A 24,272-nucleotide genomic window follows, 5' to 3' on the forward strand; every position below is an offset into this window, starting at 1 on the left:
AACAACAACACTGGGAACAGTGGGTACATTCATCAAATCACAGAGATGAAACTCTTAAGGGAATGAACTAAAGGAACATTTTTTTTTTCCCTCCAAAATAATCTCTTTATCTCTCCTGGTGTGCAGTCCTCTTATAATGCACTCCCTGATCCTTAAAGTATTTTACTGTATTCTAGTTTATATTCAAAAGTATGCAAAGCAGCTTTCAGACTAATTTCCTCCACCTTTTGTGTATATATGTATATATAATATATAGTTATAAGAGATTTTTTGTTTTTAATTATTGTTTTCCAAAACTACCTTATCTGTCTTTTGTTGTCTGGTGGTTTGCACGTCTTTAAACATTTTTAAAACTCCGAAATAAAAAGAGAGTTAATAATCAAAAAGGAGAGAGAGCAAATGCTGCAGTACCAGGTTTGACTGTTCACTTGCTTATTTGATCGTTTTCAAAAGGAGAAAAGCACAATGTCAATAGTCTTTCAGGAGTGGTCCGGTATTTTTAACACCGTTACGTTTTCTTAAACGTGGACTCCTCTGACCCTGAAAGTTAAATGTTAAAATTTGACTGCTCCTCAAGAAGTTGTTTCAAGCTTGTTTAATTACGTCCAAAAAGACCGTAAAAGGAAGTATTTAGTAACCACATTTAGTTTTTCGATATAGCCTGGTATCAGATTCTTTGTCATATATTGTGTCTTTGTGACACACAATATATTTCCGGCAGGTGTCAATTTTTGGACTGCCAATGAGCCAGTTTAGCACCTGAAGTCATTTACTAAAAACGGACATTATAAGAGAGAGACATGGAACTTGAATAATCCTGAATTGAAATTTGTGGAAGAATTCTGCAACGGGAACGATGGTTGTGGAAGTTTAATATTCACTGAGGGACAAAATCAAATCAAATAAAGCGGAGGTTGAAAAATCAAAGTAAAAATCAATAGAAGTAAACAGTTAAAAGTCATGCAGTGATTTCCACTGCAGAATCGTGTCTGTTTTTTAAATGCAGAGCCGCCTGAGATTAAAATAAGTCTTATTGATTCAGGTTAGGAGGGGTTGAGTAAACTTCTCGTTCTTTTTGTTGTTTGTTGTTGCATAGGCGTTGTCAGCAGGGATTCAGAACCGCAGTCCAAAGCCTGGCCCGACAGCTCAGGACCAGGAGCTGGGCTACTTCCTAGAGACGGGCCTTCAGAGAGCCCATGTCATCCACTTCAAGAATGGGTAAGGGGGGTGGGGAACACATGGTGGTGAACCTGAGAGATCAGACAGGAAAGTTTTTTACCTCTCTGGCTCTTGCTGATGTTTTTTTTCTTTTTTTTTTAAACCTTAGCAGCCCTCTGTGGGCATTCTTCACTCATTCAGCAGTTGTAGTGTTACAGAGCTGCTGACAGGTGGAATAAAAGCAAAAAAAAAAAAAGTGTGAACATGGTTAAGTAACGTTCACGGTTGAGCTCAGAGCAGTTCACACAGCGGTGTTGCGCTAAATGCTGCTGGTGGTTTCAGTGTTGCAGCAGCTGCTGGACGCCTCATGATAGTCTCTTTCCTACAGGGTTTCTGTTTTTTGTTATTTGTTTTTTTTCTTTCTTTTTACTTATTGCTAAATGATTGTTTTTGCTGTGAAGCAAACCAAAAATATGTAGACAGTATACATACTCTGTTTTTGTAAATATTAAAGTCTGGCCTCAGGTACAAATATGACATCACGCAGCAACTTGTCATAGTTTCTAGGAATAACATGGTTTCATTTGAAGCTTCTAGCATAAAAAAAAATGCCTCACACAGCATTAAATGTCCATAAAAAATATATTGTGTGTGTATATATTGGAATGTGACTTTAAATAAGGCCTGTTACTCTTTAACTTTCCTGTCATGTGTATGGCCAAAGGTTTAAAAAATTAGGTCATCCTGTGTAGAGAGTTTCTTCTGCTTTTGGCTTTGCATGATGTAAATGTGGGATGATATGGTTTGAATGGTTAAAGATTTCCAGTACGGAAATCTCAGTCACATGACGTTGCCTGTGAGCAGAAAGCCCACCTGCTGGTGGCAGCAGTAGCAGCCAGTCAGAGGAATGTTAAAAGGTTGGTGGAGCTGAAACGGTTTAATTCAAACTTAGAGTCCCCACAATATAAAAACAGAATTATTTTAAACTGATAGTCATGCAAAGATATTCAGAGAGTCCAAGTATAAAAACATGGAGCTGGAAATTTGTGTCTGAAATTAGTGAGTTTATATTTGCACCATTTTCAAATTGTTTAAAAAAAAATAGTAAATGATGTGAAACAGTATGGTCTCCTAAACAGTTGTGTTCTGGTGCATGCATAGGCTTGCTTTTACAAAATGTAATCAGAATAAACTAAGTAAGTGGAACCTAATTCAACACCTTTATCTAACGGTTTCTGTTTGTTTCCAAGGGGAAGCCAATGAAACTGAGCTAAATCAACTTGTTTCAGACAGAAGATAAACAGAAAAATTGGGATTATTTTGAACTCTGAATCATGCAAAGCTACTCAAGTGGTCAAAGAAAACCAATACACACAAAATTAGGCGAGTATGTGCACTGGACTCAGTGTTGTTCAGCAGCCAGTAATATTTTTTTTTTGTCTTCCCTGTTTCCTGTCTCCATCATTGCAGCAACCTGACACAAGGTGTGGGCAGGTTTCGAGAGATTCTTCGGGCTATTGAGACCAGAACCACCCAGAACCTACGAATGGTGAGGAACAGTTTATTAACACTTAAGGGAACAGCTTGGAATTTTTGGGGAACATAATTGTTTGCTTCATAGGTACTTTAAGGTACTAGAAGTAAGATTTTGTTCTTGTTTTTTTTTTTAAACAGTTCAAACTGTTGTTGCACATTTAAGCTGACAGAAGTCAAACTGAAAACATTTTGTGCTCCAGAACTTTAGTTTTCATGGGCGTGCTATCATTTCACCTACACTGACACATGAAATGATGACTCTGAGAATGTTTGAAGTAGAGCTGGGCGATATAAGATTTTTTCATATCATGATATGTTTTTTTTTTCATTTCAGGCGATAACGATATCTATCACGATATAAGCCAAATAACTATATTTGTAAGATTTAAATGTGCCGTTGCTCACAAGTAAAATGTGAAATAATCAGCAGCTTGTTTTTATTTAAATATTTATTTCCCATAATAAGTTCAACAGGGTAGATGTACTTAAGGAACATGAGACTTTTTCAGATAGATAAAGGCAAATATTGCAAACTACACAAAAGGCAGCCGCTAAAGCGTTTAAGTTTCAAAATAGAACAAACGAAACAGACTAAATTGTCAATTCCACTTAGAAACAAAATATTAATTCTAAAAATAAATTGTTTTACAGAAGAACAGACAAAACTGACTAACTTTTGTCAATATCAAATAAACTGAGAACTAAAAGGAAATTCTCAATCTCTCCTTGTTGTATAACTTAGCTTTTCAAACACTTTTAACAGTTACTTTAGTCTGACAAAAGCCGAATGACGAATTAGCGCTTTCAGTCAGAGACTGAGGCTACGTCCACACGTACACGGGTATTTTTGAAAACTGAGATTTTCCGTTTTCGTTTTAAAAAAATAATCCCGTCCACACATAAAGGCAGAAATGAAGGAAAACGCTGCTATGAACATGCCAAAGCAGCAGGTGGCGCTAGATTCCTAACCGTGCAGAAATGTTGGCCAATCTAGAAGCCTCGGTGGGAAAAAGTAAACAAAGCTGGGGCATAGAAGCAGAACCGAGTCGTATGTGTGGACGGACAGTAACTGTGTGTATATGTAAGCATTTAAACACTGCAGAGAGTAGAACAGTATTGTAGAAATTCATTAGACCGAAACAATAACGTGGCGCACAGTGTGACGTCAAAATGCGCACATCTTTGACGCTGCGTTTTCTCCGTTTTTCTAGTCCACACGTAAATGCAAATACGGAGTTTTTAAAAATCTTCGTTTTCAGTGACCAAAAACGCCGTTTAAGTGTGGACGAAAGGTGCAAACGCATAGAAAAATCTGCGTTTTCAAAAATACCCGGGTACGTGTGGACGTAGCGCATGCACCAGTTTATTGTATTTCCAGACTTGCTTTCGGCACAATTTACAGTGCACGCTACTCTGTTTTTTGTCAGACTTGAAATAGCCGAAATACCTTCACACTACGGAACTTCTTTGGCTCTTCCGTTCGACAATCTCTCCGGCATTGGAACCATCATCTGTTTTCTCTTCGGTAACCTTCGGTCACGCTCGGTTGATTTTTCTAGTCGGCACACTCATTTCCTCCATTACCCGGGCGGTACGGTGGCTGGCTGCTTCCCAAACAAATACACATGTGTGGCTTGGCACTTGTGCTGTAAGTAACAAGTCACGTGACGTGACGCTGCGGCTGTGATTGGTTCGGCTCTGCGTTACTTAATTTGGATTGGCTGTTGTTTTTGTTTTGTTTTTTTTAGGACAAGGACAAGAGCGGTGAGGTCTATCGCGATAGTTGAATTTTTCTATCGAGAAAAAGTTATATCGCGATACATATCGTTATCGTTCTATCGCCCAGCTCTAGTTTGAAGCAAAGTTAGAGTTATGCCTCAGCGAGTGGTAGACAGAAGGAGAGAGAACTTACACTGCATGGCACTGCTGTCCACAGATTTTTTGATTTGTACTTCAAAAGGAAAACTGTTTCTAAATCTGACCTCTAACAACAATAGTGAGGTTAACTAATGGTCACTGACACCAAAATTCAAATGATTTATATCTACACATCCCCAAAGTTGAAAGTCAAACACTTGCCCAACAAACAAATGACAGAGCCCAACGCAGAGGCTTCACCTGTTTTCTGTCTGTGGCAGCCGACTTTAACTTCTTCTCATCTTAGCAACAAGTAATACGTTTAAAAATTTCCCAAATTACTCCTTTAAACACGTCACTTCTTCCACAAATTGCACCACAACTGTATCGTCTGTCTGTCTCTCTGTTGGGAAGAATCCCAGGACAGGCTGTTAGATCCAATAGTTGTAAATTTTTATAAGGATGTACGTTAATGACGAAAGGGTCCAGATTAAAGCCTGTGCTGTGCTATAAGAAGTTAATATACAAGTGTTGTGTTCGTACAGACCATAGCCAGACAGCTTGCAGAGATCTTGCTCAGAGGAATGTGCGAACAGAGTTACTGGTCTCCTCTTGAAGACCCACCCGTTGTGTCGCCCCTGGACGATCCGACACGCCAAGGACACACTCATAGCAAGAGCTACAGCCTAAGCCGACGCCCACGAGTGTACTCGGGAGAGAAGTAAGAAGCAAAGCACTTGGCGTGGATACCAGATTAAATCTGCTGCCAGTGTACTTTTCCACCAATTTGTTCTCATCACTTTTCTCTCCATTTTTTCCCTCCCTTTTTTTTTCCCTCCCTCTCATCCTCGTCCAACTCCATCGGCCTCCCGCTGCGTTCCTCTCCTCGCAGTCTGTTTTGCCCTCAGGAGAACACAGAAGAAGCATTGCTGCTGCTGCTCATCAGTGAATCCATGGTGAGGCACAAACTCTCTGCAGAGTAAACCATGCCAGAACACTGAGCTGGTTTTTCCGTATTCACACCTATGCATACGTGGGCTTTTGTGTGTTTCAGGCCAACCGTGATGCCGTCCTAAGCAGAATTCCTGAACACAACAACGATCGGATCATCAGTCTGCAGTCGGCCTCGGTGGTGTATGACCTGCTGACCATAGCTTTGGGCAGGAGAGGGCAGTATGAGATGTTGTCAGAGGTGAATGACCCCTCTGTAGACCGCAGTCACAGTGACTGTGGGGATAGTATTTTCACTGCTTTTGTTCCTCAACAAACGTTGGTGCCTAGAGACATCCCAATAAAACAGAAAAATGTACTATCTTTCAGTGTTTGGAGAGAGCCATGAAGTTCGCCTTTGAGGAGTTCCACTTGTGGTATCAGCTCGCCTTGTCGCTGATGGCAGCAGGCAAATCAGCTCGTGCCGTTAAGGTTCTCAAGGAGTGTATCCGCCTGAAGCCCGATGACCCCACCATCCCGCTGCTGGCCGTAAAGCTGTGCATCGGACCTCTCCACTGGGTGCGAACCGTACAGCTGAGCTGCCCTGTGAGGGCGGTTTGTTAGTTCTTAATATAACTGCCTCCAACATGTTCACCAGTGTCTAACTTTCGCTCTCTGTTCCTATAAATTTCCCTCTGTCATTATTCAGCTGGATGAAGGAGAGTGCTTTGCAAAGATGGTGATTGACATGGGAGAGAAAGCAGCTGAATTCAGAGCCAAAGGCTACTTGGCTATAGGTTTGGTTTACAGCCTCAAAGCCACTGATGGTAAGTCTGTTCAGGAGAAGTTCCATCTCCTGAGTCATTTTCTTGGTGCGAACGTGTGAGCAAGATTTTTATTTTTTTCTGGGTGAAAAGAAATCAGGAAAAGCTACAAGTTTGCAAACTCATTGGCTGATTTGGACCAGAGTTTTTTTCCAGCCTAGCCCAGGTCAGGAGGGCTTTCTCTTTTTTGTGATTTTGTTTTTTCCATCTTTCAAATGGTTGTGCATCATCAATTTGTCCCTGCTGCCTACTATGCCCCATTTCACACTGTTTAAAAATTTAAATTGTAGGGTCATTTTAGGGTCAGGAATTCAGTTCATGTGCAAAAGGCCATGAAAAGACTTCTAAGAAATCCATCACAGCACTTCATGTATGCAGGGGCGTGGCTAAAAATTCTCAGCTGCAGACCTGTCACCAGGGGCCAGTGTCGGGAGATGTTTTTGAGCCTGTTAGTTTGTCTGTTATGACACCTATTGCCCAACAACAGCACAAACACAAAGAATTTTTGTTTGTAGTGAAGTGAAGTGAAACTGAGCGATAACAATGAAAATGTTTGATGGGGGGTTTTTTTTCTTTTCTTTTCTTTTTTTTTTTTGAGCTCCTTCTTCTTCGTGGTGAACTCGATGCTGCTCTTTCCCGTTCAAGCAACTTTCAACTACTAAATATGACAAGCAAGGGGTGGAGCTGTATATGAAACTGGGCGCTCATTGCAATGATCATATCTGTGTAATCTTCCTTTGTAACACTTAAACAGACCAGTATTTACAAAATGGTCCTAATGGTTTAGACAGTATGACCTGAAATGAGCAACTGAGGCCATAAACCAAGGTTTACGAGGTCCTGACCGTTTTCGATGAGGTTTCTATGGGCTCATAATTCTTTTTGCCCCCTGGTGGCCATTAAAATGAATGCAGGTTTAAGGTCTTCACTTTTCAGACCCAGATGCTGCTTCCATCTTTTTTATACATTTATTTATGCATATTACTTTGATCTTTAGTGGACCAGACCAGTGAATATCGTCTTTCTGTCAGTGTAAAGAAGTTTAACTGCACATTTAATCCCTGCGATATCTCTATAGAAGAAAAAGAAGTGCCGTTTAAGCACCACACCTCACTGCTCTATTTAAATGAAAGGAGTGTGTCGGCACGACTCTTTGGGCTTAAATTGTAAGAAATGTGTAAAAATACAGAAAAGGGTCTGGTAGCTCAGAGCCCAGACTGTCCTGTAATTAGAAAGCGGAAGGCTTTTGTTAATTGCCAGAAAATGCCATATTTTATTTATTTTCCTGTGGACACGTTGTCATTTAGTTGTTTGTCTATTGCTTCACAAGTTTTGTGTTGTACAAATAGCTGTGTAGGAGGTCTTTAGCACTAGCACAGGCTTTAAAATTTATAAAAACACCGTTAAAAGTCCAAAATTTTTACCCTACTTCACAGTCCAGTGGTCCTTATGTTTGACACCCCTGTTGTATACTGTGCACGGTTGCAAATTTATCACACCTTTGCTCACTCTGAGTAAATTCAAAGTAAGGGAAGTGTGAGTCATAGTTCTTTAAGTCTATGTTGAAGCCATGAGTTCTCTCCTCATTTAAAATCATTCACCTTGAGTTTTCAGCCACTTTTCAAGTGGTTTTGCTTTTGGGTATGTGTGCTGTCAGGGGACTCTTTTTGTTTGTGATGAGTATGATGGCAGATCTCTATAGAGCGCTTGCTTACATGAGGCGATGCATCATCTGTTTCTGTTTCTGGCCCGGATGTTTTTGCAGTATGAAAAGAAGTGTGCAAAAAGCTGCAGTGATTCATAATCAGTGTTACTGTAAAACCCATCGGTGTGTTTGTGTCTCTGCATGTCTTTAGCGTCATTGCGGAGCACACAGGAGGAATACCAGAGGAAAGCTTTGGGAGCCTTCCAGAGGTTCGGACTGAGCTATGATGCTCTGTTTTCTTTTTTACACTTTAAACTTACCACCCTGCCAAACCATTACATTATGCTTTTGACTCATTTGAACCTTCGTGCTTGTGCTATGACTAATCTGTGCGCAGTGTTTGGCTTTGACATTATTTATTCCCATAAATATGGTCAGCATTTGCTTCCCTTTTCCATCCGTCTTGCTGCAGCGCTGACCTTATTTTTCCACTGGGATCTTTAAAGTTTTATCTAACCTTATTTAATTTTTTATTTGCTGCCTCTTGAACACAACATCTCCTTTCTCTTCTCATCTGTAGAGCTCAGAGTCTGTCTCCAACTGACCATTTGGCAGCCTTCTACTTGGCGCTGCAGCTTGCCGTGTCCAGACAGGTAATGCAATGTACAGTCGTAGCAAGAGAAAAGCAACACAAGTGTTTGTGACACTAAAGGCAGACGTCCAAAATCAAAACTCTAAGGAGTTGCACATATTTAACAAAGTGCTTTTTATCCCAAATGTTGTGAAAACCTGTAGTTTGTGTACATATGTGTGTGTATGTGTGTAGATCCCCGAGGCGCTAGGCTATGTTCGACAGGCACTGCAGCTTCAAGGAGATGACGTCCACTCCCTTCACCTGCTGGCCCTGCTTCTCTCTGCCCAGAAACACTACCACGATGCTCTCAATATCATAGAGATGGCTCTCTCCGAGTACCCTGAAAACTTCAAGTGAGCTCACAGACCTCACACTGAGGTTTTTTTTGTTTTGTTTTTTAATTTAGCTGGATCAGGCTGATTGTGAGTTTGTGTGTGTCTGTGTAGTCTGTTGTATACCAAGGTGAAGCTGGAGGCTATGTGTAGAGGACCCGAAGAAGCTCTGCTCACCTGTAAACACATGCTGCAGATCTGGAAGAGCTTTTACAACCTTACCAACCCAAGGTATGCACACACTCCCCCTCGATAAAAACACTACTATTTCTACTACTGATAGAAAGTGGTAGAAATATGGTAACAGTGATGATAGAATTTACAAAATGCAGACAGGCAAAACTAGTATACCATCAACACCAAGGTGCAAGATGGATGACAAACCAGACACCAGATGGTTAAAACCATCATGTAATAGAAGGTGGTCACAGATTTTTGTGAACGTCATCTCGTCAGGCAGGTGGTTTCAAATCCAACGGGCCTCAAACTAGCAGCAGATGTAAGTCTTAACTTTGGAAGTCGAGGATCTAAAGATCGATGAAATGTTCAAGTCATACATAAATATTACAAAACACGGAGCCTGTGGCTAGAAGGCAGGATTGGTGTCATGTGTTCTAGCAAAACCAGTAAATGTCCCCAAAAAACCCCTCTGCTCTATGTCAGCCCCTCCCAAACTTAAGAAAAACACTGCACATGGGAGTAAAGTCACAGCGGGAGGTACTCGCTTTCTGTGAGTCGTCCTTTTAATATTCAGTGTGTTCCAATTTTGATTTTTGATGATGATTATCCAGTAACGCCTCCACCAAAGTCAAGAGAAATAAAATAGTTATTATTTGGTCAGATAAATGAACAATAACACATGGTTCAAATCACATGGCTTTGTTTTATTGTTGTTTCCTTTTTATAGTCCCTTAAATTTTGAGAATCACTGCTTCTCTTGTTTCTGGTGCCGTAACAAAACAAAGAGTTTGATCTTTTTTATTTGTTTGCTTTTATTTTAAATAATTAAGATATGGTGCCAATAAAAAAACAATAACTATACCTGATTTAAATGTTACTGTCCCCTTTAAGGTAATATACTTCCAGATTATTACTTGTGATCAGCGGTTTAAAACCAAACAAAGTGCATCAGATGTTGAGCACCATGATGTCATCCCCCAGGGTAAAACTGGGCGTCTAATCTAATGTCTTGAGGAGTTGGAGGGAGAGCATTTGTAACCGAGGCAGGTGGCTGTGATTTCTCATTTCTCCTACTCTTGAGATTGAGCTCCCTGCGGCTTTGACCTCTATTCCAAAATAATATTAAGGTTGACGGGTCGCTGCTGTGAAGATCTGAAGATGCAGCCCTCGTCCTAAATAAGCACCTTCGTGTGGTCATAATGGGACCGGTGTGGAGCTCTGAGATAGGTGCAGAGGTGTGCAAGGAGACTACCTTGAAGGATCTGGCCACCAAATGTAACATTTTTAAGACTTTTAAAAAGAATTTAAGACTCTAACTTTGTGAAGACTGGATTACACTGAACTACCAACTGAGCACTTTCATGGAGAAGCATTTAATTCATTCTAATGGTCTTGGCATTTAAAAATGCTATAATTCCAGGCATGTTTGGTGATGTGTACTAAATAGCTTCTGTGGACAAATATTAGTTAATAACATAAACGGTCAATAAAGTTTACTGTTTATGTTAACCTGATGTTAGGTTTGTTTTTAATTTTAATCAAAACCTCACTATGTGAAAACATAAGCTGGTATTAGTTTATATTTATGATCCTGCAACTCTTGCCCTAATTAAATGTCCATTTAGTAAAAAATTTTTAAAAAAATGTTTTACACGCTTGTTTTTGCAAATTTTCTGAATGGATTATCACATAATTATGAAATATAAGACCTTCCCCGACTCTCTCTGTTGATTCTGACAGTCTGTGGAGTGACTTCTTTGTGAAGAACTTGGGAATTTTCTGCAAATATCCAAAGGATGTGGCATTTACGCCCGCTCCCGAGTGCCGCTCCCAGTGCCAACAGTGAGGAAGTTAACATTAGCTTATGAATGGTGTCCACTAATCACTAATGTCAACAAACAGGCACAACAGGAACACAAAAGAAAAAGGAAACACTGATGTGGCTTTACATATGGCATTTAATCCATAGTTTTCCAGACTACAGATCACTTTAAGCCATCTTTTTTTTCTGGCTAATGTTAGCCAATGCTAGTAATATGCCTAATTTCTTTGTTTTTTTTTGTCTGTGTGCATTTGTCCCATTTAAATGTTTCAATCATCAAACAGAATTTAATACAAGATAAACATAACCAGAGTAAATACAAAATGCACTTTTTAAATTATTTCATTTATTAAGTGGGGAAAAACCAACCCAAACCTGCCTGTTCCTGTGTGAAAAACTCTTCGCCCTCTAAATCTAATAACTGGTTGTGCCATCCTTGGCAGCAAGAGCTGCAATCAAGCATTTGAATAACTGGCAATGAGTCGTTGTCTCTTCATTAATAACACAGTTCCCTTGAAGCTTGATCTAACTAAGAAAACAAAAGGTAACCAAGGCACTAAAATGCTTTATCTCCTTGTTTTGGAGGTCATGTTTGCTCACCAGCTCAATCCCAGGCTCTGTGTGTGTGTGTGTGTGTGTGTGTGTGTGTGTGTGTACTTGCATGCGTGCGGATGTGCTTTTTCCCTTTGTTTACATCCACGTGTGTTTCGTGGCAGTGATTCGGGGCGTGGCAGCAGTCTGTTGGATAGAGCCATAGCAGACAGGCGACAGCTCAACGCTATGACCTTGCCTGACTTCAGTGACCCTGAGACTGGTAGGTACAGACACCTGAAATCTACGTGCTCAGCGTTCATCAGTAAACATGGAGTCAAACTTGTTTAATTATTCTCTCTCCTCTAATGGTCATCCTGATGTCTTTTTTACAGATAGCAGAGGGAAAAGTCTATAAAAGAATCTGATTTCTTTTAACTTAATGTATAAACTTTAAAAAATGGGAGCATTTTAAAAAATGTTGTTTGAGAAAAGGTCTTTTTGTTTCTATCCTTTCTTTAATCCTTCATTAATTTCACTCATTTCTGTTTTATTTCCTCCTTTTTAAGTCTCAGGTTCTTCCTCTTCGCTCTCTGGTTTCGAACCAGTCTCCCCTACCTCCCCCTCCACCATGTCCACCGTCTCCTCCCCGCTGTCTTCCCCTTCTTCCCCTGTCTTCATCTTCCAGCCTCCCCGTACTCCTCTGCCTCCACTCCGAAAACCATCTTTCCGCTCTCCTCTTCCTTCCCTTCCCCCTGCCCTTCCTCCTCCTCCTCCACCTCCACGCACAAAGACCAGGACTCACTCCTTCTGCAACCACGCCATAGTCCGCCAGCTGTCCTCCAACTGTAATCCTCCTCCACGTCCGCTCTGCCTGTAGCACGGTGTGGAGACTGACCACAAACAGATGTCATCACTAGTTACTTTTGCCTGTTTCTGTGATTTTTGAGCTACATATGTTGTGACTGCTGTTAGTTATAACATCATAAAAATTTATGTCCAGAAACACGAATAGAATTAAAGATCCAAACTATATTATGAAGCACTTCAGCCTCCTGAGAGACCAGTTGGATCTCTGTCATGCTCATGAAGTCATGAAATTTCCTGTACTGCAGAGTACTGTCAGGCCAAGCTGTATTACTTTAATAATGCTGAGAAATTCACTGATATTTAAAACTATTTAACTATTTAAAAAATATTTTAAAATGACAGGGGCAGCACCATTTCCTGACACATTTAAATCCTCCTGGATGTGGTTTTAAGGCAAAAGAAAAATCTTAAAAGTTAAAAAATGCTTCTGTATTTTTTGGAGAAGATATTAATTACCTGCTTTGCAATTATTTTCTTACTTAAAGGCATCACTTGTTAGTTCCTGGCTTAATATAATGTGCCCATAAACCACCAGCTATCTTTGAACTCTTCGATATCTAAGAAAGCTCCTCTTATGAGCAGCCACATCCTTCTTGTGCTTTCACCCGCACTGATGCTTGAGCGGATCGTGAATTAGAGAGATTTGTTTAAGCCTGGACAAAGAGACTAAAGAGACTAACCATTTTGGAGTTTTGGCAGAGACAAACTCCACAGAGCTGCTGTAAATCCTGGCATGTTTGCAGAAACTTTGATGTGGATTGAGTTGAGTTTTGATGCATTTGCTTTGCTTATTTTGTGACTTAAACATGCGCGCACACACACACACACACACTCATTTTATTTAGCTAAAATTTATTGATCAGATGGGGGGGAGGCAGTTTATGTTATAAAGGATTTTTTTTCCACAGATCGCAGCTGCACTTTCTCTGCACCTCTGTTTTTGTTTTTAATAATTTTCAGTGTTTCCATCTCAGCCAGCATTAATTTGTCGTGCTTCCCAGTTTCGATGTTGTCTGTCCTTGTTGCCATCTCTCTTACTAATGATAATAATAATGGTAATGGTTGTCTTTTAGATTATTTTTCCCCGCAGGCCACAGAACGGTGACAGCTAGTCGATCATCATGGTTACTGAAAATATGATACATTTACTTTCTTTAGGAGATTTTTGAATGATTAGTTCATTAAAAAGCTAATTCAAATATGCAGGCGCACCACATCATGAGGTGTAAAATATAATGTTCCTCACCAATTTTTGAAACAAAAAACCTGTCATGACTTGAAATATGGGCCTTCTCGACATTTTGGTATTTAAAAAACTTTATGGCACTAACTACTTAATAGGCCAGTGGGTGTGCATTTATGGAGGACTGACTCTGCCAAACGTTTAAAAAAAAAAAAAAAAACAGAAAAAAAAGAATGAATGACTCAGTAAAATGAAGTAATTTGCCAATAAGCAAACAAACTAGAACATAAATAGTGTTTTATAGCACATAAAAATTAGCTTTTACCTACAGTTATTTTAAGTATTCCTTTTAGTGCATTTATTCCTACAAATAATCGTTATTTACTGATTATTTTTTCTTGACCTAAATATTTCAGTATTTCCACACATACTGATTTTTTTTATTTTTTTATTTTCTATACATATTGTTTTTTTCCATCTATGCAAAGAAACAGCAGCGCTCTTATTTTGAAAGTTCAGTTACTGCTAATTCCATGAGAATTCTTTTTACTTTTTTTTTTTAATGTAGTTATTCACAGTTTGGTCTGTTTCGGTCCTCCATATTCACATGTTATTCACATCAAATTTCTGTCATTAGAAAGGGTGCATGAGTGGAAGCGGCTCGCCTGCTGTCATGTGGTCTAAAAGTGACTGTGTGAAGAATGAAAACCCCGCGGGGTGCTGCAGTCTACCCTCTGTGGATTCTTTTGTTTTTTTTCCTCATCGTGCTTTGGATATTTCTTCTGTCTCTTCCTCTCTTTCAATCATTAACAGTCGTCTTTCTGTTTCTTTCCATCCCTTCGTTTTATTCAAGGCGGCCTTCAGGACGCTAACACACTTGGTTTTTCCTCCATGTTTTCTGTTTGTAAGTAGCCATCTAACCTCCATCTTTTCTTTTCTTTTTTTCCCCCCCTCATCCATTCTTCCGTCATTGCTCCCCCTTTGTCCCAAGAGGTCCAGATATGTGCCATATTCATATGACGAGAGTATGTGCAAATATCTTCTGCTTTAAGGTGACATCTGCAAACAGTTTTATTTTGTTTTTTAAATCATGCTGGTGGCTGATCCAAATGCCCACAGTGAGTTAGAAGGAAGAGCTCAGGCATCTTTTGCATGTTGTCACATTAAAGCAGCATGAAGGTGTTCAGGAAACAACTTGTTTGGATTGTTTTAGAGCACAATCCAGATGAGGGTCTTATTTTCCAGCACACAGATGTTATTTCTGATGCGTTTATCCTTTTCGGTAACGTGAAAGAGAACAAAAACTCACCAGGAAGCAGTTTCCTTCTCACGAATGTGATGGTAGTTGTGACAGTAACTGTTACAACAAGCTCGAGGCAAATTGCTGACAGATGCTCAAGTGTTGTAATCAATTTACTTCCCACAGCGGTTTGTGGGAAGTTGCACAAATGAGGAAGTGGTGCAGTTTCTCATGAAAGGCATTATCAGCTCTGTACAGCTGATATCCTTCTCTGTATTCTGACACTTAGGCTAACGATCGCATCTTTCACATGATGTCAAAGTACCGCTTGTGTCAAATATGGGTCTTTGCAAATTTTTGCGTTATTTCAGTGAGTGCCTTCTGCCTGACGCCCTCAAAATCAACTTTGTACCATAACTTACAAGCTAAGTTTAACCTTCATACCATGGAATTTGGCACTATTTTGGTGTTTGTTTATTTTTTGATAACTGAAAAGCACATTTAAGTCCAGAAGGAAACACGGGTTGAAGGTGAGCCTGTTATCAAACTGAGGATAAAAAGAAGACCTCGTTTTGAGCAGCCACATATCCCACATGGTAATCTGACCCTTGCAAATTTAGCCAAGTTTGTTTTTTGGGGGTTTTAAAAAAAAAAATTTTTATATGGATCGAACAAGCTGTATCGAAATATTGACTTACACCGATCAGCCTGCCCCAGCCTACTACTCTACAAACCCTGATGACAAAACCTCAGTGACCAAGTAGGGCGTGGACTCTGCAGTGTTTTTTACCAGAGGAGTCATTAAAATACTTATTTAAAGAGGTGGCAGCAACACACCACTGGAAAACATTCAAACACACCCTGACATCTTCGTAGAATCACAACAAGCATAACGTGCAACAATAAACACTCCACGAATGATGTAAAGTCCAACACAAACAAAGAGCAGCACACACAAACAGTAAGACCTGCGGGTAGAAACAAAAAAGAAAACGGCAGCTGGAGGAGGATCGGAGGAAAGGAGGTGCACGGGAGCATAGTAAGCAACAGATAGATGATGGGGAGGTCACAGGGTGACAGATCTGAAGAATCTAGAGGCAGGGAACACTTTGGGCTTCATGTAATCTGTAGATCTATAATTCAGTGTAATTCTGGCGTATTTAATACATTCATTCGTGCAGACCTCCCTCTCACTGGCCACCTCCTCCAGCTCTCTAGGGATGGAGGTGTTCACTGGCCTTCCCTGGGCCTTATACATTTAAATCATCTTTATACACATCCAAATGTGGATTTGGGTAAAAATCCATATTTGCCATTTTGCAGTACAGAAACAGGCTTGCAGACAGACGATGTACAGAGAAAAGTGAAACAAAGTAAGACTAAAATAAATCAAATAAAGCTTCAAATTACCGAAACAAATTCCACCTGCAGGCTGAAGGTGTTTATTCGCCATCATCGGCTTAATTTAGGGAGCGCTACACGCCATCCTGCCCGTGTTGTGCTGCGTTCGGCTGGGCTGCTGCATGGTGGCGTCTAATAAATTACTCCACAGCAAACAGGATTCTCAGCTGAATCGAGACATCCTTTTGCCACGTAGTCCCCTCTTAGAAATCGTTAACATTCAAATCTTCTCCTTTTTTAAAATATTTTTTATTATTCCTTCAGTCAGTGAAGGGGACGGATCAGATTAAAGCAAGCTGTGTTCATTTTAAATTTAGAAAAAGACTCTAAGAGGCACGTTTTATTCATTTTTAATCCCTTTAGGTTGCAATGCATATGACAGTTTAGCGAAACAAAACAAGACAAAGATCAAATTTTGTGATGTGTAAGGGGGTCGTTCTGTGTAGCGTTGTGATACGTTTGGCTTTTGTGGACCTGCTTTTCCTCCCATGCTGACCCCTGTAATAGTCCGCGGATACGCAGACCATCACAGCGACGCTTCTTTTAGTTACTAATGAGCAGAGTGATGCAGTTTTATGCATGATGGTGACACTAATTCGTTGTAACTCAGGGCCCTAACACTGTGTGCCGCCGAGTGCTGAATGGCGTGGACTTATTTTAAGGCTTGAAAAACTGTGTGCCAGTGTGGACTCCAACTGTTTACTGCAACCAAACACTGCAGAACCACAGTAATCAGTGGCCTCTGCTGTTGTTTTGTTCAGTTAAAATCACCCTGCATTGTGGCACATGGCTGCCTAACACTGCTGTTGTAGTGGTTAGTCACAAAATTTGGAAGATGGTGTATTCGTCTGTGATGGTTTGATTTCCACCCTCCAGGTTCGGTGCACGCTACCTCAATAGCAGCCAGTCGTGTGGAGCAGGCTCTATCCGAAGTCGCCTCCTCTTTGCAGAGCAGTGCCCCCAAACATGGACCCCTGCACCCCTGGATGACCCTGGCTCAGATCTGGCTCCATGCAGGTATCCTCTTACTCATTCGCAGCGCATGCATGAAAGTTATTTTATGCCTTAATAATTAATCATTTTGTAACTGGCCGTCAAATACAGCAGGGCACTGTCTGCTCACCTCTTGTGGTCGATATTTGCTTCATCAGAGAATCAGATATGAGGTCAGAGTGAGTGCACTGGCATCAGCCTCCAGGACTTTATTGAAGAGCAGTTTGATTAGATATCTACTGGATATATTAGATTTCCCCTCACTTGAGCTCAGATTCTGATTTCAGCGACCAAGACAGACTGCGGTGTCCACACAAACAGACACACACACTCGGGCTGAGGTAGTTTGTCCGCCTGTTTATCTGTCCAGCTGCTTCCTGTCAGGGTTGGCCATGTCCAGCCCGGTGATATGGCTAATGTAATCAGCCAGTTCAGGCTCATTTCCTCCGTCTCTACTCGTATCATTCTGTCTTCATCACACCAGCGCAGTGAAAGCCTCAGCTGGGCATGAAGTGAAGAAGTCTTTTTTTTTTTTTTTTTTTTTTTTTTCTGCTCATGCAGCTTGAAGGGAAAAATGTTTTTATCCTTTCTTATTTTCTGCATCATGTTAAGAGTATCGCCGTGTCCGTGCAGCAAAAGCAGTCCAAAAGTCACATTTAATTAGTCGTTCAAACAAACAAACAAACGCACATATGTGCAGGACATATATGATGACGGCAGGCCAGTGGCGAGATATAGATTACACGTCAGGCATCAGCTCTGAGCCCCTTTTTGTTTGCAGTGGTGATGGACAGGCTAACAGATGAGGTCAGGCAGGAGTCTCTGTGGACGATGATGGACTTTGAGAGTAGGGAGCAGGTGGAGGAAAGTCTGGGGAGGTGGAGGTATGCTCTGGAGTGAGGAGGAATGGAAGTCAGTAGAAGAAAAACTGAATATATGTGTGAGAATGAGAGAGAGAGAGCAACGGGTGTAATAGTGAAGCTGCAAGGAGTGTAGGTAGAGAAGGTAGATGAGTTTGGAGACAAAGTTAGGCTGAGATCGTTTTTTGGACATGTGTGGAGGAGGAGTAGCGGATATACTGGACAAAGGGTATTGAATATGGAGCTACCAGGCAAGAGGAAAAGAGGAAGACCACAGAGGGTCAGTATGTCAGTAGAAGATGCTGGGATAGGGTGAGATGCAGGCAGACTGTAGCCAGCCCCATAGGGAGCAGAAAAAAGAAGAAGATGATGAAGAATGTCACATTACATCCACAAAAGATCAACAGATACGAGAGATCATATATCATCAATATGTGTAAACTTGCACCGAATGGGCTTCGGGTGCTTTGAGGAAAAACATGGAACAAAAATGATCACAGTTGGAGGAATTTGTTTTTTAGCCCTGGAGGTTCACAGTGTTTCTATCAGTTTGAAATTCTGCGTGTGTCTCTGTTGAACAGCTGAGGTGTACATCGGCATGTCAAAACCTGCTGAGGCCACGGCTTGCACGCAGGAAGCCGCCAACCTCTTCCCCACGTCCCACAACGTCCTCTACATGAGGGGGCAGATAGCCGAGCTGAGGGGCAACATGGACGAAGCCAAGCGCTGGTACGAGGAGGCCCTGTCCATCAACCCGACTCATGTCAAGACCATGCAGAGACTGGTAAGACACTCTGTCCTCCACCTGCCTGCCTGCAGTGCCCTCACACCCTGACGGGTTTTGTGTGTTTTTATGTAATTACCTACAGTCTGCCGGGACGGTTAAACCTCACCTGAGGAGAGCAAGTTTGTTTTTTGTTTTCAGTCTGCTCCGTCTGCCCTTGTCACTCATTCACTCATGTTGGCAGGCCAGAAACGAACAGACCTGCTGATGGAGAGAGTAACACACAGAAATTCTCTCCAGTGACAGCACGGCAATGGCACCTGAAGGCGGATCAGTACCTCAGTAGTCAGTGTGTCCATCTGACCCGAGTGCAGATTAAAATGTTTTCATGCATTTGGAGGCTTTTGACAATTTGTGTAGTTGGTATTTTAGCTTGAAAACTGGATTTTGTCTTGGTAATTGTGGGGAAAGTTTCGAGCTTGCATGTGTGTCTGCAGGAAAAAGATGGTGTAGTTGAACATGCCTATAAAGAAAATTGGCTTTTTCTCCAATTTATTCAGCTTAGTTAATGTTAAGTGATAATAGGGCTGCCACGATTAGTCGACTAGTCACGATTATGTCGACTATTAAAATCGTCGACGACTAATTTAATAGTCGACGCATCGTTTGAAGCTTTGTAAGATCACAAAGGACGCAGGAATGAGTAGTAGGATTTAAGAGTGTAATAACGGACTGAAACAGAAGATGGCAGCACTGCATGTACAAGGATGCCAACTGCCGTTAAACCCCGAAGAAGAAGAAGCTGTGTCCCAGAATTCATAGCGCAGCCCAGCGCAGTTGTCAACAATGGCGGCAGCTAGTTAGTTTTAACTTTACTCTTATTATTCTTTCTGGGTCACAAAATAAACGTTTAACATATTTTCAGGCGAGAATGTAGCTGTGTAAACCTCAAATATCTGCTCAGTTTATCAAGACACCACATATTTTCAAAAGCGCTCCGACGTTTTCGGAGACGTCTGTTACCCACTAGCTCGTTAGCTAGGCGGGGGCAAGGCTAACTAGAGCCGTGAGAACACCGGACTCCCGGCAAATCGTTTTCAAACCCACCGCCGTCTTTCGCTAGTCAGGTTAAACATATATATAAGTCACTTAGATAACTTAAAAATGTTATTGTTTGGCTTTCTTTAGTATTTTATTTGTTCCTGAGTAAATCTGTTTGGCTGAGATTAAAGTTATAGTTTTTGCACAGCTAAAACTGTCAAGCAGACAGCTGATTATCAGAAGTGTGAGACGCTGGAGAATATACTCCGGTGTCCTGTTATATTTTAGAAAGCAAGGAGTTTATTAAACTTCACCGAAACAATCTGCAAATTTCATTAAAATTAATAAACTACCATCTTGTCTTTATTTTTAGTTAGCACAAACACTTCAAGCTGTAAGCTAATGATAGTTATATAAGACCAGATGCTGCTGGTGCAATAAGCTGTACGCTGTACGTCCAGTGGATGATGATCTGATTAGTCGACTAATCGCAAAAATAATCGGTGACTAGTCGACTATCAAAATAATCGTTTGTGGCAGCCCTAAGTGATAATCTAGCAATAGATGAAAAGAGTGAAAATAATAAAAGTGAAATAAAGAACTGAGCTGACTGACCCACGGTGGACCATCAGTCTGCAAAAGTTAAATCAGGTAAATCAAAGGAAGTAAAAGCCGAGACTAAAACGAAAAGCACATGAAGAGTACTAAAAAGAAAAGGAGAAGAGATTAAAAGTCCAGTTATGGAACAAAGAGAAGAAAAAGAGTAGGTTGGAAAAAAATATGATGCAACCTTAAGTTAAGAGCAACTAAAAACAGGAGGAATTCATGTTTATTTATGAAAGTTAAAAACAACAGGAGTTCAGTCAGAGTGTTTTCCAGTCACGAATAAACAGAAATAATCCGGACAGGATTCTTGGTGTGCCTGGCATCGTTATTAGTTTAAAGGGTCTCCTTCCGGGCTACTCTGCTTATACTCACTTTTTGATAATCTGCGGAGGTCATGAGGCAGTGAAGCAACCCCAAACCAGATGATTTCATCACCTGCAATGACGCCAACTTACAAAGAAGAAGAAACACTTCCCTCATCATACTCACTCACACTACTGTAAAAAAATGGACGGCAACCTCTTTGTGACTGGAAGAAGTCGGAGATTGCCAGTTGTGGTGATCACTGGGACACCCTCGATCTTCGACCGCTTTCGATTGGGGTCGCCTTTTGGGAGGCAACCTGTCTCCAGACTTGCACCAACTGCAGTCATGTTCACAAATAATTTGGGTCACGCTGTGGTCTCCAGCCACTGTTTTCCATTGTTCTGTTTCCATGGGGTTAAAATTCTGTTAAGACACGTGGTTGACAATAAGACGCACAAAAAATGGTGGGTGGCACCGAAAAGCACAGGTGTCAAACGTAAGGCCCGAGGGCCAGAATCGGCCCGGCGGAGCCTGCAAGAGTTTTATTTTTAGTGGACAGTCTCAGGAATAAACTACCAAAAGATGAAAGTTGGCTGTACGTGGCCACCCGTGTAAAAGCAGTTTGATATTGCTGCTGTAAAGACCAAGTGGCCACTCGAGGAACTGCACATTTTGGCACATTAGCTGTGGAGGTGGCTGTCCCTCAATAATACCCTGTTGAAGATTACTTCCATTAGTTTTTCCCATTTGCTGAATTTGATCTCCATAGCTCTCATGCAAGGAAAAAAACGGAGTAGAGAGCTCAGACCCAATGAAAATCATCATCTTATAACTGGAAGTGTGTAAAATACGGCAGGTAGTTTGCGGTAGAAGATAAATGACACGGCGCACTGTGTAAATTTGAATCTCTGGTTTAAATTCTTCATGAATAATAAATGTTAAAAGTGAGAGGAGGGTGGCTGTTACCGATATTAAATGTAACTTTAGAGCTTCTTTTTAAATAAAGCCAACTGCTGAATCATTGATACACAGCATGATAAAAAAAGGGGGATGTTCTCTTCTTCTCTTGTTTTCTCTGTTGCAGGGTCTGATCCTGCACCAGCTGCAGCGTTACAGTCTTTCGGAAAAGGTGCTGAGAGACGCCGTGCAGGTGAACAGGTGAGTTTGTTTGTGTTTAAACAAGGTAATGTTTGTACGTTTTCTCCTTTAAGGCACCTGTGGTTCAACATTTTTCTATTTCCTCACTTCTTCCTCTTTCCTTCCCACTTCCTCTTACATCCCTTTAATTTCTCCTCTTCTTTTACTTCTCCTCCCTCTTTCTATGCTGCTGTTCTCCTCTCATCCTTTTTTCTTCCTCTTCTTTTTTCTTTGCTTTCCTCTCCTCGTATTTCCCATCTTCTCGCTTCCTCACTTCTCTCCTTGCCATCCCACTTTCCACCCATATCCCTCTACTCTCATCTCTTCTTCCTCCACTTCTTTCCTTCTCATCTTCCATGTTTTTCCTCTCCACTATACTCTTTCCTCTACTCTTCCTTCCCCCCTTAAATTTGTTTCTGTTCTTCCTCTTGTGACCTCTTCATCCCTCTGTCCTCCTCAGCACGGCTCACGATGTGTGGAACAGTCTTGGCGAGGTGTTGCAGGCTCAGGGAAACACCGCCGCCGCCACTGAGTGTTTTCTCACCGCCTTGGAGCTGGAAGCCAGCAGCCCCATCCTGCCCTTCACCATCATTCCCAGAGCGCTATGAGAAAAACACAACACAGAGCATGCCTGCATGCCACTTCACAAACACACACACACGCACAGACCTGTGAAAAGGTGTACTGCCAAACCCTCACACACACATAAACTCAGAGTGTATATAGAAATGCAAAGAGTACAAATAAACAGGCTTCCCTCTGTCTACCCGTGCTTCCCACAATGCCTTTCTTGTGGCCACGTCTACGTGAGTGTGCGTGTCTCTTTCCCGCGCTGCGTGTTGTCTCCTTCGTCAGATTCCGTTCAAATCATTATTCTCAGAAGCCTGAAAGTTGTGTTTACATGTTGTTTAGTCCAAATACACACATACACTCTGAGCAGTTTTAACATAAATGGATTAGATTTCCTTTAAAAGCCAAATATGCATTTACTTGGTACTGTTCACATCGATGCAGCAGAAAACACTCTTTCAAAAGTGGATGCAAGCGCCAAAACCTGTCCGTCCCACTCCCTTCCTGTTTTTTTGTTGTTGTTTTTTTTTTCTTATGATGATTTACGGAGTTCAGCAAGGTGAGAGAGCACCATACAATTTAGAGCCACCAGTGGACCCTGTTTTCAGTGGGTTCATGTCTTCATTGTTAATCCCTCTCCCTGCCCTGCATCTTTTCTGCTTTCTGATAATTCATCAGATAAAACTCTGTGTAGTCTCTGTGTTCTGCCCTCACCTGGTTTAGTCAGTGATAAATATTGCTGTATGTATATGCTTGTGTTTTTTTGTTTGTTTGTTTGTTTTTTAACACTACAAAAACTCAATCCCATTTTATATGCACGCACAAACACTATAGATCAGCAGCAGATCGAGCTGGGGGTCAAACCACTGAGTATTGCCTTCACTGTACTGTAGCCTTGCACCCGTGTTAGCATTGTTAAAATTTGAAGACAGGAACCCACTGTAGTAAATTCAGACTTCTGAGTGGTCAATGGTGTTTGACTCGACACTAAGATCATTTTCCAAAAGTATCTGTTACACTTTTTGGTGCTTGTATCCACTCAGGAAAGATGCTCGTGTAATGTTATCTGCATCTGCATGGAGGGGGATCGTTGTTACTGTATACCTGGCTCAGGATCAGCCAGGTCTTTAAGGTATCCAGCGGAGCATCGACGGACTTTCACTGAGAAATAAATCGGTGTAAATGCCAAACCTCGGGTTGCATTCGTCCTCACGGGAAATCTGATTTCCTGCAGCTGATTTTAAAGTGGTTTTGTGAAGTTTTTAAGTGAAAAATCAAAGTGCCACCTGGAGCAACTCAAACGGCAGCAACGTATAATCAGCGGGAAACTGTTGGAATCTGTGCCACATCTTTCCTCCAGAAATCAGATTTTCTTGTTGAGCGCAAATGCACCCGCAGTGATTGTGTTGTCTTTGTGTCCCATCACCAGATTAATATTTTTATTTCGTTTTTGATTATAAATACAAAGAATTATTGCTGTATATTTCATTGTTCCACTAGTGTATTATTATTTTAGAGAGTAAATTATAACTATTTTCTGGAGAATGATGTTGCTTAGAGAGAGTGAGGTATGAAAGGACATCCTCCTGAGCTCAGGCAGTGAGTCCTTTGTGCTGTAAATGAATGATTATGAAGACCAAGATAATAAAAGTGGATAAAAAGAAGATGTCCGATGCTCTCTGGTTCTCGTGTGTGTGTGTGTGGGGGGTACTCCTCCTGGCAGCGACCTTGGGGTCGGCGGTGTGTGTTACTTTCTCAGGTGTGTGTCTGTCAGCAAATCGACGCGTGCTCCTTTGTGTGGTTTTTATCAGAGGATTACAGCGCTGACAGGTTTTGTCCTGGAGTGCCAGGAAGCCCCCGCTCGGTCTCTCCCGCCCGCCCAGTCCTGAGGT

The 24,272-nt window shown here is 41.3% G+C and overlaps 1 protein-coding gene across 5 annotated transcripts in view; it reads left to right on the forward strand.

Moving 5' to 3' along the window:
* Window positions 1–24,055, forward strand: part of ttc7b (tetratricopeptide repeat domain 7B) — a 28,533-nt gene extending 4,478 nt beyond the window's left edge. The window contains exons 6-23 of one of the 5 annotated variants that reach the window (XM_086273846.1): window positions 1,097–1,218; window positions 2,629–2,707; window positions 5,097–5,272; window positions 5,444–5,507; window positions 5,606–5,743; window positions 5,872–6,060; window positions 6,191–6,308; window positions 8,162–8,219; window positions 8,531–8,603; window positions 8,777–8,937; window positions 9,031–9,147; window positions 10,837–10,938; window positions 11,635–11,732; window positions 14,356–14,406; window positions 17,020–17,160; window positions 18,578–18,780; window positions 21,758–21,831; window positions 22,271–24,055. In XM_086273846.1, coding sequence (XP_086129972.1) covers window positions 1,097–1,218; window positions 2,629–2,707; window positions 5,097–5,272; window positions 5,444–5,507; window positions 5,606–5,743; window positions 5,872–6,060; window positions 6,191–6,308; window positions 8,162–8,219; window positions 8,531–8,603; window positions 8,777–8,937; window positions 9,031–9,147; window positions 10,837–10,938; window positions 11,635–11,732; window positions 14,356–14,406; window positions 17,020–17,160; window positions 18,578–18,780; window positions 21,758–21,831; window positions 22,271–22,418 — 2,112 coding nt within the window. In that variant the 3' untranslated portion in view covers window positions 22,419–24,055. Of the gene's footprint in view, window positions 1–1,096; window positions 1,219–2,628; window positions 2,708–5,096; window positions 5,273–5,443; window positions 5,508–5,605; window positions 5,744–5,871; window positions 6,061–6,190; window positions 6,309–8,161; window positions 8,220–8,530; window positions 8,604–8,776; window positions 8,938–9,030; window positions 9,148–10,836; window positions 10,939–11,634; window positions 11,733–12,018; window positions 12,298–14,355; window positions 14,407–17,019; window positions 17,161–18,577; window positions 18,781–21,757; window positions 21,832–22,270 lie in introns of all 5 variants that reach the window. The other 4 variants (XM_086273850.1, XM_086273847.1, XM_086273848.1 and 1 more) reach the window with 4 other exon arrangements.
* Window positions 24,056–24,272: the final 217 nt, after the last annotated feature.

Source organism: Aulonocara sp. 'chitande type north' Nkhata Bay, linkage group LG19 (genome assembly GCF_057382095.1).
Source record: "Aulonocara sp. 'chitande type north' Nkhata Bay isolate Kocher_YH1m ecotype deep benthic linkage group LG19, A_spYH_male_GT1.1, whole genome shotgun sequence".
NCBI lineage: Eukaryota > Metazoa > Chordata > Actinopteri > Cichliformes > Cichlidae > Aulonocara > Aulonocara sp. 'chitande type north' Nkhata Bay.